General features: G+C 40.8%; 1 protein-coding gene across 2 annotated transcripts in view; it reads right to left on the reverse strand.

The window, feature by feature from the left end:
* MAP3K13 (mitogen-activated protein kinase kinase kinase 13) overlaps window positions 1-13,386 on the reverse strand; it is a 107,525-nt gene that overhangs the window by 30,069 nt on the left and 64,070 nt on the right. For both annotated transcript variants that reach the window (XM_064277713.1, XM_023551550.2), the window contains exons 3-4: window positions 9,200-9,383; window positions 2,796-2,987 (exon numbers count right to left, since the gene is read on the reverse strand). In XM_064277713.1, coding sequence (XP_064133783.1) covers window positions 2,796-2,987; window positions 9,200-9,383 — 376 coding nt within the window. The remainder of the gene's footprint in view (window positions 1-2,795; window positions 2,988-9,199; window positions 9,384-13,386) is intronic.

Here is a 13,386-nt window from a genome sequence, read left to right on the forward strand (position 1 = left end):
CCGGTGCCTTCTCACCCTCCCCATTCCGCTAAGAAAACCACTTCTTTTAAAACACTGTTTAATGATGGCCACCTAAAGCCATATCAGGGGCATGACACTAGGGATTTGTTACGTTAAAAAGCTTACAAGTAGACCGGGATTCCACTGATGTTGCTAGGAAAAAGCAGAAATAAATCTAAGCTTAGGTAGGTTCCACACAAGTAACGTTTTATTTTTGCAGTTGTTATCTGAAATGTGCTCTGGCCCACGCTGCTTTTGCTGGCCTTCGAGATGAGTATAATCTGGTGCCAGTCAAATCCAAAGCATAAAGGTCCCCACCCACCAGACCGAATTCACTTGGAATAACCTCTTCGCAGCTTTAGAATGTTAATGAGCTACAGTTCCAGAGATTTAACGATATAGGGACCTATTTTTACCATCATAAGAAAGCCTAATATTCAAACAGTGTCAGAATCGAGGAGGCTAGAAAACAGGATTGGTGCAGGCCCAGGCAGCATTTTGTTGTTTTCTGTGGTACCCAGGGTCGCTGTGACTCGGAACAGACTTGATGGCACCTAGCAGCAACAAAAGAAAACTTCTGAATCTATACCCGCCCTCCTCTTTTTGAACCAGGGGGCTCATATTTACTCCCCAATATCCAGTGGCTCCCCTTTTACTGACCAGCTCAGTGTTTACAATTGCTTTAGAATACCTTCATCCACGGAGCCCTGGTGGTGCAGTGGTTAAGCGCTCGGCTGCTAACCAAGAAATCGGCAGTTCAAATCCACCAGCCACTCCTTGGAAACCCTGTGGGGCAGTTCTAATCTGTCCTATAGGGTCACTGAGTCAGAATCAATTTGACAGCCACAGGTGCCTGCATGCATATCCTGGCCCTGGTTTTGCACCTGATATGTAAAATCTACCTGATTCAGGAGTTGTGATTTAATGGTGTTAGTCTTGGTGAATATGAATAAAGGCTTAAAATATGATGAGGTATCTGAAATACTTGATGGTATCATATAGCAAAAAAGTCAGAAAAGGTGATAGGCCCCTAGAAAAAAAAAACTCTAGAAACTTTCTCTTCCGCCTCTCTTGTGCTACCCTTTATGGACATGTTGGCACAGCAACAGGGAATGACTTGGGAAGAGAGTAGAGAAGATATAATGTTGGAACTCTTGTGAAATCTTCTCTGAGACAAAGTTGGTGTCACATAGCCTGAAGGCAGGTAACAAAATCTCTCATTGTAGCAAGCCAGACTGATCTTTGTCTTCTCAAAGTTACCTTGAAACCCAAGGAAGCCAAGGCTGCTCCTGATCACAGGTGGAAAGGCTTACTGGGTAATCAACATACTACTCTACTCTCTAAATGACGTGTTGTTTTCTATATGCCAAGATTTCCTGGCTCCTTCCTTCTAAAATTAATTCTCCAGGAGAACAAGTTAGTTAGAAAGGAGGCCCACTCAGAGAGGCCTTTGGAAATACTTTATGGAATATGTAACATACATAGTTTACATGTGTGTTGTGGATGGCAACAGCAGCAGGCTGTTTTAAGGATGTGAATAGGAGGGATGAACACTATATAATAAAGTTAATTTGCAAGTCAAGCAGGGAGGAGGCCGTTCAGTAGCTAACCACTGTAATGTACACTATTGAGAAGTACGGGGAGAAACGAGAGAGGCTTTGCGGCTTGTAATTAAGGACTGAGTTCTATTTTCCACGAAGAGTCAGGAGTCAGTGTGAACCCCTTACCTTCACAGGATTAGGCAGGATGCAATGGTCTTTGGCCCAAAAATTCTGGGTTCAAGTCCTAGCTCCATGCCTTTGGGTTCTGAGCCCTAGTTTCTCTTGTGTAAAATAAGAATAACAGTGCTTATCCCACCTATCCCTCAGAGCTTTTGTCAGGCTCCAAGGAGATGTGATAATGGATATAAAAAAATGCCATAAGCTATGAATGCACTAGGCAAATATGGCTCTGAAAAGTGATTAATCCTTCTCGGTTTCTCTAAACAAAATGTAATGAGAAATAACAAAAATAATGTTTTAAAATAGGGGCTACGCTGAAATATACCATTTAATCAATTCCTTTCTTTCCTTTATGCAGTTGGGGAGCTGAATCAATACTCTCCTGAAGTGGCTACTGGCAGCCAAAATATCGTTTTGAAAGTAGAGATTACTGAAAAGAGCTCTGCGTCTCTTAAATGACCAGTTCGTATTTTTCTCCAGGACATGGTGAGCCGTGTCACTGGGTATTTCTTCCTTTGCTTAGACTCTGGAAAGGTCAAGGCCAAATCTGTAGTCCACCTCTCACAACTATGCAGAATTTATGGGGTAATTTTGTGAGTAAGCTGGAGTTCTAATGTCTTCTTTTCCCTTTGCTTCTGTTTCTCACCTATCCATTTTCATTCTATTGTATTGTGTACATTTCTGAAACTCAGTTTTAAAAAAAAAAAGAAACAAATATTTTTTGGAACTAGGTAGGATAATAGCAAATCAAGCCTTCAGGGTGGGGAAGTTCAGCACTAATTAGCCAAGATGATGGAACGTGGATACTTCAGATAATAACGAATTTTGTTTCACAGTTGTACAATTTAAAAGCAACAAAGGACAAGACTAGTGTCAGGTGCCTGGACTGACCTGCCACATGGGTAAGGAAGCTGGTCAACAATAATCCAAAAGACACGCAAGTAGAATTTACCCACTGTGCTGACTGAAACTGAACTGACAGTATGACCACTGAAAATGTCAGTGATGGCTGATAAAATCTGTTATTTCAAAACAAGAAAACCAAATAGCTGAGCTATTAGCCCTGGAACTCACTTCGGTGATTTGAGATCGCGATGGATGATTTTATGGAGGTGCAGATAATTCATTCCACTTGCAATTCCCGTGGACCAGTCAACCAGCAGCCGAGGCGTGATCTTCCTGCCGGCTCGCAAAACCTCGTAGAGCTGTCCGTGGGCACAGTATTCCATAATGATGCAATAGCATGGGGCCTGGGTACAAACACCCCTTCCAAGAAAACACAGACATGTAGGGAAATACATCCATACCTACAGACGTGCCAACATACATGCTTCATTTTAAGGATATTGATTAAATGAATAAAAACCAACTCCCTATCCAAATTAGTTTTTAAATGCACAGAGATCAACTTTCGTAAGTCTTAAATGAGCATTAAAACCCCTCTCACCTATGAATCGGAATCAACTTAATGGCAACGGGTTTGGCTTTTTTTTTAACCGAAAGGTAGGAAGGCCTGGTGGCACAGTAGTTAAAGCGTTCGGCTGCTAACCCAGAGGCTGACAGAATCGACCAGCTGCTCCAGGGGAGAAAGATGTGGCAGTCTGCTTCAATAAAGATTTATAGCATTGGAGACCCATGGGGCAGTTTTACTCTGTCCTGTAGGTGGCTCTGAGTCGGAATCGACTCAACAGTGTGAGTTTGGAGTGGGGAACCTACAGGTTTCTCTATTATGCATATAGGAAACTAGTTTGTTGCTCATTCCAGATACCTCTATGCTGTGCTGTATCTGGTGTGTTTTCTGTGGGACCATCCCATTCAGAGACAAAGAGCACCTCACCGAGGTTTGTGCAAAGCTAAATGTTGTGTTGTTTTAAATCCTTAAGCATAATTTAAAATCTCTTCCTTTTAAACTTGAGTAAAGGGCTTTATATAGGGTGTACAGAAAGAAAGAGAATTCAAATAAAATACTGCTATTTTTATTATTATTTGCAGAATTTTAAATTGCTCATAATAAAAATAACTAACTAGACTTAGGACCAAAAGAGAGCCCATTTTCTATATGATACTGTCTTTGAAAAACATTTCCGTTTAGAATAAAAATAATGTGACACAATGTATTATGCATTTATGCTGCCTGTAGTCCCATAAATCTCTACATCTTCCCTGAAGCCTTTCCTGATTAATCCAGTCCCCAAAATCTCTCTTCTCTAAATTCCCATGATACATAGCAGCCATTAGTTGTATATATGCAATTTTTCTCTCCCCATGTATACTACGTGTTCTCAAAGGGAGACGTCTTCAGGTTTTTTTCTCTCTGCCGCAAGGTCTAGACGTTCACAGGGGGTCCTTGACAAGTAGTTCTTCACTTCACCTTAACTTTCTTGGCTGAAAAAAGCCTCCATTCAAACATGGACAGACCTAAGGGCCAGGAGGAAAGCCACTAACACGAAAGAATATCTTCCATTTGTCATGTATGTTTCTATGCTTATTTAATTGTCTTGTAGGAGCCCTGGTGATGCAGTGGTTAACCGAAAGGTCAGTGGTTCGAACCCACCAGCCCATTCGCGGTAGAAAGATGTGGCAGTCCGTTTCTGTAAAGATTTACAGCCTTGAAAACCCTCTGGGGCAATTCTGCTCTGTCCTATAGGGTCGATAATGAGTTGGAATTGACTCAACAGCAGCGGGTTTGTTTGTTTTGGTTAACTGTCTTATTTAACCCACCCCCAAATACTGTAAGATATATACTACCTTTTCTGTTTTTACAAGTTAATCTCAAAGAAGGGACGTGGCTTGTCCTAAGTCATACAACAGATAGGTGGCAGAGCTGGGATCCAACCTCAGTCTCTAACTTCAAAGCCCTTCTGACTCGCTACTCTAGCTGCCTACCTTCTAGCTTTTTAACTTCTTTATGGATAAGCATATTGGGGACTCTTACATTAATACTGTTACCTTGTAAAAGTGGGAATAACTATATTAATTCTACTTCACAGCTTTGTTCTGAGGATGAGAGAAAAGAAGAATTACCACATGTAATTTGCTGTATCCCATCTCTCCAGGGTTTGTATGCCTCTTTGAAACTTTTCAAATAGGTTGAGAGAGGTCTCTATCTCTTAGGTTGCCGTAAGGGATGAAAGAAATTAGAGGCCACAGCTTGAGGCACTGATCGTGTGAAGATTTTATAACCGTAGCAGGTTATGAAGAAGTATGATTAGTCTTCATTTTCTCTGCCTTGACGTGTCTGTCAAATGTCACAAAGCTATTTCTATGATTTTCCGATCATTTTCTATGCTACCCAGAATTCTCATCTTGATTTTTAATGAAAAAAAATTTTTTTCTCAAGTTTCTGTTATCTGACTTTGAGGAAAGCTCAGTGGAGCACAAGTGTACAGCAAACACAGATAATTTAATTCTCATTACAGAGGAATAGTGAATAAGGCAGGACTAACGTGCTTATGGAAACCCTGGTGGCACAGTGGTTAAGATCTCGGCTGCTAACCAATAGGTCGGCAGTTCGAATCCACCAGCTGCTCCTTGGAAACCCTATCGGGCAGTGCTACTCTGTCCTATAGGGTCACTATGAGTCAGAATCGACTCGAAGGCAATGGGGTAATGTGCTTAAGAAGGAGCTCTGGTGGCACAGTGGTTAAGCGCTCAGCTGCCAACCAAAAGGTCAGCGGTTCAAACCCACCAGCTGTTCCTCAGGAGAAAGATGTGGCAGTCAGCTCCCATAAAGAGACAGAGTCGGAAACCCTATGGGGCAGTTCTACTCTGTCCTGTAGGGTTGCTGAGTCAGAATCGACTGGACAGCAACAGGTTTCGTTTGGTAATATGCGTCAAAAAAAAAAAAAAAAACCAAACCTGTTGCCATCGAGTTGATCCCGACTCACAGCAACCCTGTAGGACAGAGTGGAATTGCCCCATAGGGTTTCCAAGAAGCGGCGGGTGGATTCGAACTGCTGACCTTTTTGGTTAGCAGCTGTCGCCCTTAACCACTGCACCACCAGGGCTCTGGTAATATGCTTAAGAATATAAAAATAAATATTTATTTGAAGGTGCTCAGCATCCTACTTAACTATGCTTTAACTCACCAACAAACAGACTAAAAGGGTCTAACAGCGGTACGTTAATGCACTTTTCATCTCTCTTGACTGACGAAAGAGAAGCAATCATCCCATCAGCCCTGTACTATGACAAGGCTTCTTAGTAGCTATAAATAGCAGCTCTGTAATGACTTCTAATTGCTACCTTTTCTTCCCCTTGACACTGAATTCCATTAGGAACAGTGAGTTTTGCTTTGCTTCAAAGAGTATTAAAAAATTATATATATATATATAGTATTCTTATCCCATGCGTCCCCTTCTGTATATGGTTCTTACAAACTTCAAAAGAAGCTTTAAGCACAGAAATCAGTATTTAGAGAGAAGTATTAAAATCCAGGCATGTCCTTATATCTTCCAGACGGTCCCGAATGTGTTCACTGGCCAAGCAACACACGCACAGATGGCTGAAACACAACACTGTACAAAGCCCCGAGAGCATGGTGTAATGAGCCGGGGACACAGTCTCACTATTGTTTTCCATGTAGGGGTAAAGACTATTCAAGCATCTTCAGTCTAAGGGATGGGGGCCGGGGTGGCAATACTGGGGCCCTGGTGGTGCAGTGCTCTTAAACTCAGGCTGCTAATCAAAAGGTCAGCAGTTCAAATCTACCGGGCGCTCCTTGGAAACCCTATGGGGCAGTTCTACTCTGTCCTATAGGGTCATTATGAGTTGGAATTGACTCTAAGGCAGTGGGTTTGGTGATATTTGTTCAAAATGCTGAAAATTGCACACACAGCTAGGAGGATCATAAGAGTGATGTGGAAAAAGGAAAAAGCAAAAGAGAGGAAGGAAAAATAAAGCTTCTCACAGCCCTACCCTCTCAGGACACATATCCACCTTCAATACTCAGGGCATGCTGCCGGAAAGCCCACAACCTAGTTCACATCAGGAGGCCAGTGAGCTATGTCGGCCTGTAGAATATTTTGTGTCTCAAACCCAGCTTCCCGTTGATCTAAATTTAAAAGCTCTTGGCCCTTCTGGCCAGTTTGGAGGGTATTACAGCTGTCTGAAAGTGATGATCCTCTCAGTCACGAAGAAAGGAAGTGGGTCTTTATTATTCTGTCTGCTTGAAAACAATCCTTCTATTGTCTTTTGTGGGAGGCCCTGGGTGGTGCAACAGTTAAGCGCTCAGCTACTAACTGAAAGGTTGGTGGTTTGCATCCACCCAGATGTACTTCAGGAGAAGGACTTGGCCATCTCCTTCTGAAAGATCACAGCCATTGGAAATCCCATGGAACATAGTTCTACTCTGAAGTACATGGGGTTGCCATGAATTGGAATCAACGTGTTGGTAAATGGTGGTGGTGGTGGTATTGTCCTTTGAAACTTCATCTTTGGGAAGATTATAATCGGTCTGTATAGCATTTCATTTTGGTCTCATATCCTCCTGGCCCTACTAGGGCAACTAGTGATAGGATCACTACAGCAACTGAAGGTCTCATTAATGTCTCTGCACGGATGTCCCTTCCACAAGGAAATGAACCCAGGTTCTTCGGTTAGTCTGAGTATACGAGCTGATGTTAGTCTGTTAGCATACCAGCTGATGTTGGTCTGTTAGCATACCAGCTGATGTTGGTCTGTTAGCATACCAGCTGATGTTGGTCTGTTAGCATACCAGCTGATGTTGGTCTGTTAGCATACCAGCTGATGTTGGTCTGTTAGCATACCAGCTGATGTTGGTCTGTTAGCATACCAGCTGATGTTGGTCTGTTAGCATACCAGCTGATGTTGGTCTGTTAGCATACCAGCTGATGTTGGTCTGTTAGCATACCAGCTGATGTTGGTCTGTTAGCATACCAGCTGATGTTGGTCTGTTAGCATACCAGCTGATGTTGGTCTGTTAGCATACCAGCTGATGTTGGTCTGTTAGCATACCAGCTGATGTTGGTCTGTTAGCATACCAGCTGATGTTGGTCTGTTAGCATACCAGCTGATGTTGGTCTGTTAGCATACCAGCTGATGTTGGTCTGTTAGCATACCAGCTGATGTTGGTCTGTTAGCATACCAGCTGATGTTGGTCTGTTAGCATACCAGCTGATGTTGGTCTGTTAGCATACCAGCTGATGTTGGTCTGTTAGCATACCAGCTGATGTTGGTCTGTTAGTATACCAGTTGAATGCTTCTCTTCTATTCAGACCTCTTTCCCTTTTTGTAAGACGTCTTGTTTGAGAGCCAAAACTCAATCTCAGTACTCATTTAAACTCATCCTACAAAGCTCATACCCAAGATTTCTATTCCCTACTTTGGGGACATGGTTCCTATTAAGAATTATCACATGAATGTTTAGCTTTATAATGAGAGCTTGTTCATTTGTTTGTTTTTAAATGAAGGAAAGACCCCTCTTGTGGGCTGGGATTCCCCAGCTTGAGGAAGGGGATTTGTAAGTTATTCCACTTATCTATAGCCTCATTGGTCATACTATTCTCCAAGAATGAAAAATATATATCTAGTGTGCCAAGAAGCTCCAGTTTCTAAACTTTCACCCCACCTAATGGCTACCTCTCCTGTTCACTTTATCCCGTGTAACCCTCCTCTAAAGCCACACAGTTGCATTAATTTAAGCCTGGGGCAAAATTTAAAGGTTAGCAAGGGAGGGAATGCAGGGAAATTTACAGGAAGAAATTACACATATTCAGAGCTCTGTACTTCTAAGCTTGTGGCTTCCACAAATACACCTATGACTCTTCCCCCTCCTCCTGGGGATTTCAGTCAACAATATGAAAATAATAGCCTAGACTAGAGAGGTATGTTTATACTCTTGAAGACAATCACTTCATGAAGTGAATATAACATATAACTTACTATCATCAATAACTCTACTATCATTAGATTAAGAAAGCTGGGTGGCATCACTTGAAAAGGGATTTAGCAAAACCTGAGGCAGGGAGAAACACCCTGAAGGTACCTGTCATTGTAAGTTAATATTTAATAAGAAATGCTAATAGAAAGTAATAATAAAAAAAAAAAACACCCAACTATTACACAGGGATTAGTTGTCCTCTGATCACTGCAGATATGTTAGCTTTGTTTTCTTAACTGGATTGTAGGGTGTTCAGGTTATCTGGAAGTGACCTCTGTCATCCCACTGATAAATGAGGTAGAATTGGCCGATCTGACTGGTTTGTAGGAAACTGCTTCCTCCCTCCCTCTCCCCATGAGCATCCCTTCCAAGCTCTGGCAAAAAGAACTACTAGATTGTAAGCTCCCTAAGGATGTGAGTCAAATTGAATAGTTTTGTATTCCCTCCCAAAGCACCTAGCGCAGTGCTAAGTCTATAGAGCATTCTTGACATGTGTTTGAAAGCAGGAACTTACATGTGTTTGCTGGGAGTTAGAAAATCTATTTCTAAGGAAAAAAAAAAAAAAGCCTTGACCTACTTGAAGGCGATGATGTTAGGGTGCTTCAATTTCCTCAAATGCTTGATATCCGTCTCATTCTGTTCTCTCACTTTCTTGATGGCCACCTCCTCCGCTCGGAACTTGCCCAAGAAGACAGCTCCTTGGGCTCCACTACCCAGCCACTGCAGCTCAGAGATCTCCTCAAATGGCACTTCCCAAGTATCTAGGCACACAAGCGAGAAAAAAGCTTGAAGACATCTTGGAATCTGCTCAGGACCATTCTACAAGGCTACTTCAAAGGTACCAGCTTTACCATCACCCAGAACGATCACTGCCTTCTGTCTCCCACTTGGTAGCTCACTAGAGGATATAGCATTCCTGTGGGCCTTGGTACTACATTTCTATCAGTTTTCAACAATTGAAATCCAAGCAGATCACAGGTCTTCAATATACTCTCCTCCAAACAAAGCATATCCTGACACACCTCAGCCCTACCTCCTCAGCTCAAGATTGCAATTCACCTCTCTGTTCCTATACAATTACTCCTCTCCATCACCCAGTACAGGTGTTGTTTTATTTCTCTTTGAATTTCTAGTACAGATGTTCAATGAATCCTTACTGAACGAATCTTCAATGACATTCTCCTCAGAACTTAATTATGTGTAATACCTATGTTAGTATTTACCTCTAGTATTTAATATAGTATTACCATAGTAGCATAATGCTTTACATATGTTATGTGTTTAATCCTTACCACAATTCTACAAGTCTGGCCTTATCAAGGTTATTTAAAGATGGGAAAATGAAGGTTATAGGGTGGTTAGCAACATATTTAAGGCCAAATTTTTTTTTGTTTTGTTTTATAGCTGGTAAGTGGCAGAAGTGGGCCCAGAACCCCAGATGTGGCTAACTCTAAGGACAGTACTTTCTCCACTCAACCACACTGACGCTATGAAGTAACTGGGAGGGCCATTACTCATGATAGGTCTTTCCATATAGCTGCAGTCTTTCCAAGTTAAAACATTGTTTCTCTCTCTCTAAGAGTTTGATTTTTTGGTACCAAAAAGTCAACAGGGGCTATTTCTAAGGGTGGTATTATTGGTGATTCATATTATGTTCTTTATCCCTTTCTGTATTAATTTTTTTTTTACCATAAGCCTATATATTACTTTTATAATGGAAAAAATGCATTTGAAATAAAGCATTTCAAAATTTCAATCAATACGTGCTTTAATCTCATGAAACCTACAAAGAAGAATGTAATCCGTTGATCCTTCCTACCAGTGCAATATCACACGTAGAAATGCACATCAAAGAGCTAGAAGCCCCATGGAGTGAGGAGAAGGAGGGTGACAATGTTAAAGGTTACGAGAGATTCTTGTCAGACGACTGATCACTAAAAGGCCACTCTTTGTGCAACACTGAACAAGGTGGTATTGAGTTAGCTTTGAATATATTCTGGTCTTGAAAGCAAATCAGTTCTACTATCTGCTATGTCCACAAAACAGTGTCTAGAAGAAAGCTACATTTCTCTACCTTAAAAGAAAAAGGAATTCTATAGATTCTTTACAAAATGTGGTTTCCCATTCCAATGGTTAAAACATGGACTTTCAAAACATAACTACAGAGAGAAGGAAAAAATTATAGTGAGGGTGATTTATATACAGCACGGACAATTTTCCCATTCTCCTGACATGAGAGCAATGTTAAAGGCTTCTGCTCTGGTGAAATTGAATGGATGCTATTTTAAAGCACATCTCTCTAAAATACAAATAGCTCAGACCTACTAAGTCACCAAAGGAAAAATTGATACCAGGTAACATTTGGGACGAAACCAAATTACAGGCTTGACTACTTTCAGTATCTTTACGGCTTCTATGACTGACAAGTATTAGTGGTTCATGTAGTCTCACGTTCAGCCTCACAGACTTGTTCAGCAAAAAAGAGGAAGACCCTCGACGAGATGGATTGGCACGGTGGCTGTAACACGGGCTCAAGCATAGCAACGACTGTGAGCATGGTGCACTATTGGGCAGTATTTCGTTCCGTTGTGCCTGGGGTGGCTATGAGTTGGAACCGATTCCACAGCACCTAACAACAGACTTACTCATGCAGTAGACACAGTACACAGATATTGATGGTACACTGTAAGAGGATTGGACTCATTAGGGGTCTAGTGAAGAATCTACGTCACTAAAGACAGTGGCATTTTGACCATTCTGGAGACTGAATAAAGTACTATTACTGGAATCTGGGGCAAGAACATAACTGAACAATATTTCTTTAAATAGCTTTAAAAAAGCTCAACTTAATAATTTTTAATATAATAACTACTAAAATTATACCAGTATTTGGGTGTCTTTTTTTTTTTTTTGCTATTTACGCAATCTTTATTTGCTGTTAAATATTATATACATTAGAAAACATTAGAAAAACACATATTTTATTTGTAACCTCACCCCATATTCACTTTTCATCTTGTCCTTGTTCATATGCTTACAGTTATGTAAAAATTGTGATTAGAAGATTTTCTCAACTCTTTTCCCGTATTATATATTCTCCATATGTTTGCAGCTTTCATTACAAATTTGAACAGCTGTCTACCCTCTTACCTTTATTGGACACTTTAAAGTGCTTCTGTCTTTTTGTTTTGCTAATTTAAATTTGACACTTTTTTCTTTACATTATTTCTTCAGGCTCGATCACTAGATTAAAGAGTCTAGTTTCCTGGCTCTTGGTAGACATTCCAAACTGCTGTCTGAGGGATTTTGCTAGTTTTTGCTGACAATAGCAATGTATGAACGTGTCAGTTTCACCACAACATTGCTAGCACTGGGTATTACCAATTATTTTTTGGTTCTAATTTAATTAGGTATAAAATAGTGTTTTACTGGTTTATAAGTTTACCCTACTCTAATTGCCAGTGATATAGACTATTTTCTCCACATTTGTTTAATACATCTGCTTTGAGTGAATTGTTGAGACCCTGTGTCCATTAATCTATCAGGATCTTGTAGTTCTCTTAAATCTGAAGGAGCCCTCTCTATATATTTCTTTGGTACATATGAAGAAAATATTTAAAAAAAAACTTTTTTCTTTTAATTTTATGATTTTTTGAGCAAAAGTATTTTTATATAGTTGCCTGTCATTTCCTTTCTAATTTCTCCCACTGCCTAGTTTATCTTCTAGGAGTTCTCTATAGTTGATCTTTTAAAAGTTCAATCTTTATATCCATCTGAAGTTTATTTTGGTGTATGCTATGAGGATGGATATAATTTTTTTTCCATGCTATTTAGTGATTCTGTAGCAATTTGTTTAACAACCCATTCTTTTCATACAGTTTTATGATGCTTACATTGGGATTTACTATATTTTTAAGTAAATAACGCCTACTATTTAATATTTTTATGAGAAATAAATGAAATATTAAAATAAAAATGATAAGTACATTTAGCACTCAATTACCATGGGTTAAGGATATTATAATAAATAGTGATATTCTAAACCAAATGCTTTGAAGAGTAGCAGAGTAGCAGGGGTGGGGGTTTGGGGACCATGGTTTCAGGGGACATCTAAGTCAATTGGAATAATAAAATCTATTAAGAAAACATTCTCCATCCCACTGTGGAGAGTGGCATCTGGGGTCTTAAATGCTAGCAAGCAGCCATCTAAGATGCACCGATTGGTCTCAACCCACCTGGAGCAAAGGAAAATGAAGCCCAATTATGAGCCTAAGAGACAGAAAGGACCACATAAATCAGAGACTACATCAGCCTGAGACCAGAAGAACTAGATGGCGCCCGGCTACAGCCGATGACTGTCCTGACAGGGAACACAACAGAGAACCCCTGAGGGAGCAGGAGAGCAGTGGGATGCAGACCTCAAATTCTCGTAAAAAGACCAGACTTAATGGTCTGACCAAGACTAGAAGGACCCTGGAGGTCATGGTTCCCAGACCTTCTGTTAGCCCAAGACTGGAACCATTCCCAAAGCCAACTCTTCAGACAGGGATTGGACTGGACTATGGGATAGAAAATGATACTGGTGAGGAGTGAGCTTCTTGGCTCAAGTAAACACATGAGACTATGTGGGCAGTTCCTGTCTGGAGGGGAGATAAGAAGGCAGAGGGGAACTGAGGCTGGCTGAATGGACATGGGGAATACGGGGTAGAAAGAAGGAATGTGCTGTCTCATTGCGGGGAGAGCAACTAGGAGTATATAGCAAGG

This window comes from Loxodonta africana, chromosome 1, assembly GCF_030014295.1.
Source record: "Loxodonta africana isolate mLoxAfr1 chromosome 1, mLoxAfr1.hap2, whole genome shotgun sequence".
Classification (NCBI taxonomy): domain Eukaryota; kingdom Metazoa; phylum Chordata; class Mammalia; order Proboscidea; family Elephantidae; genus Loxodonta; species Loxodonta africana.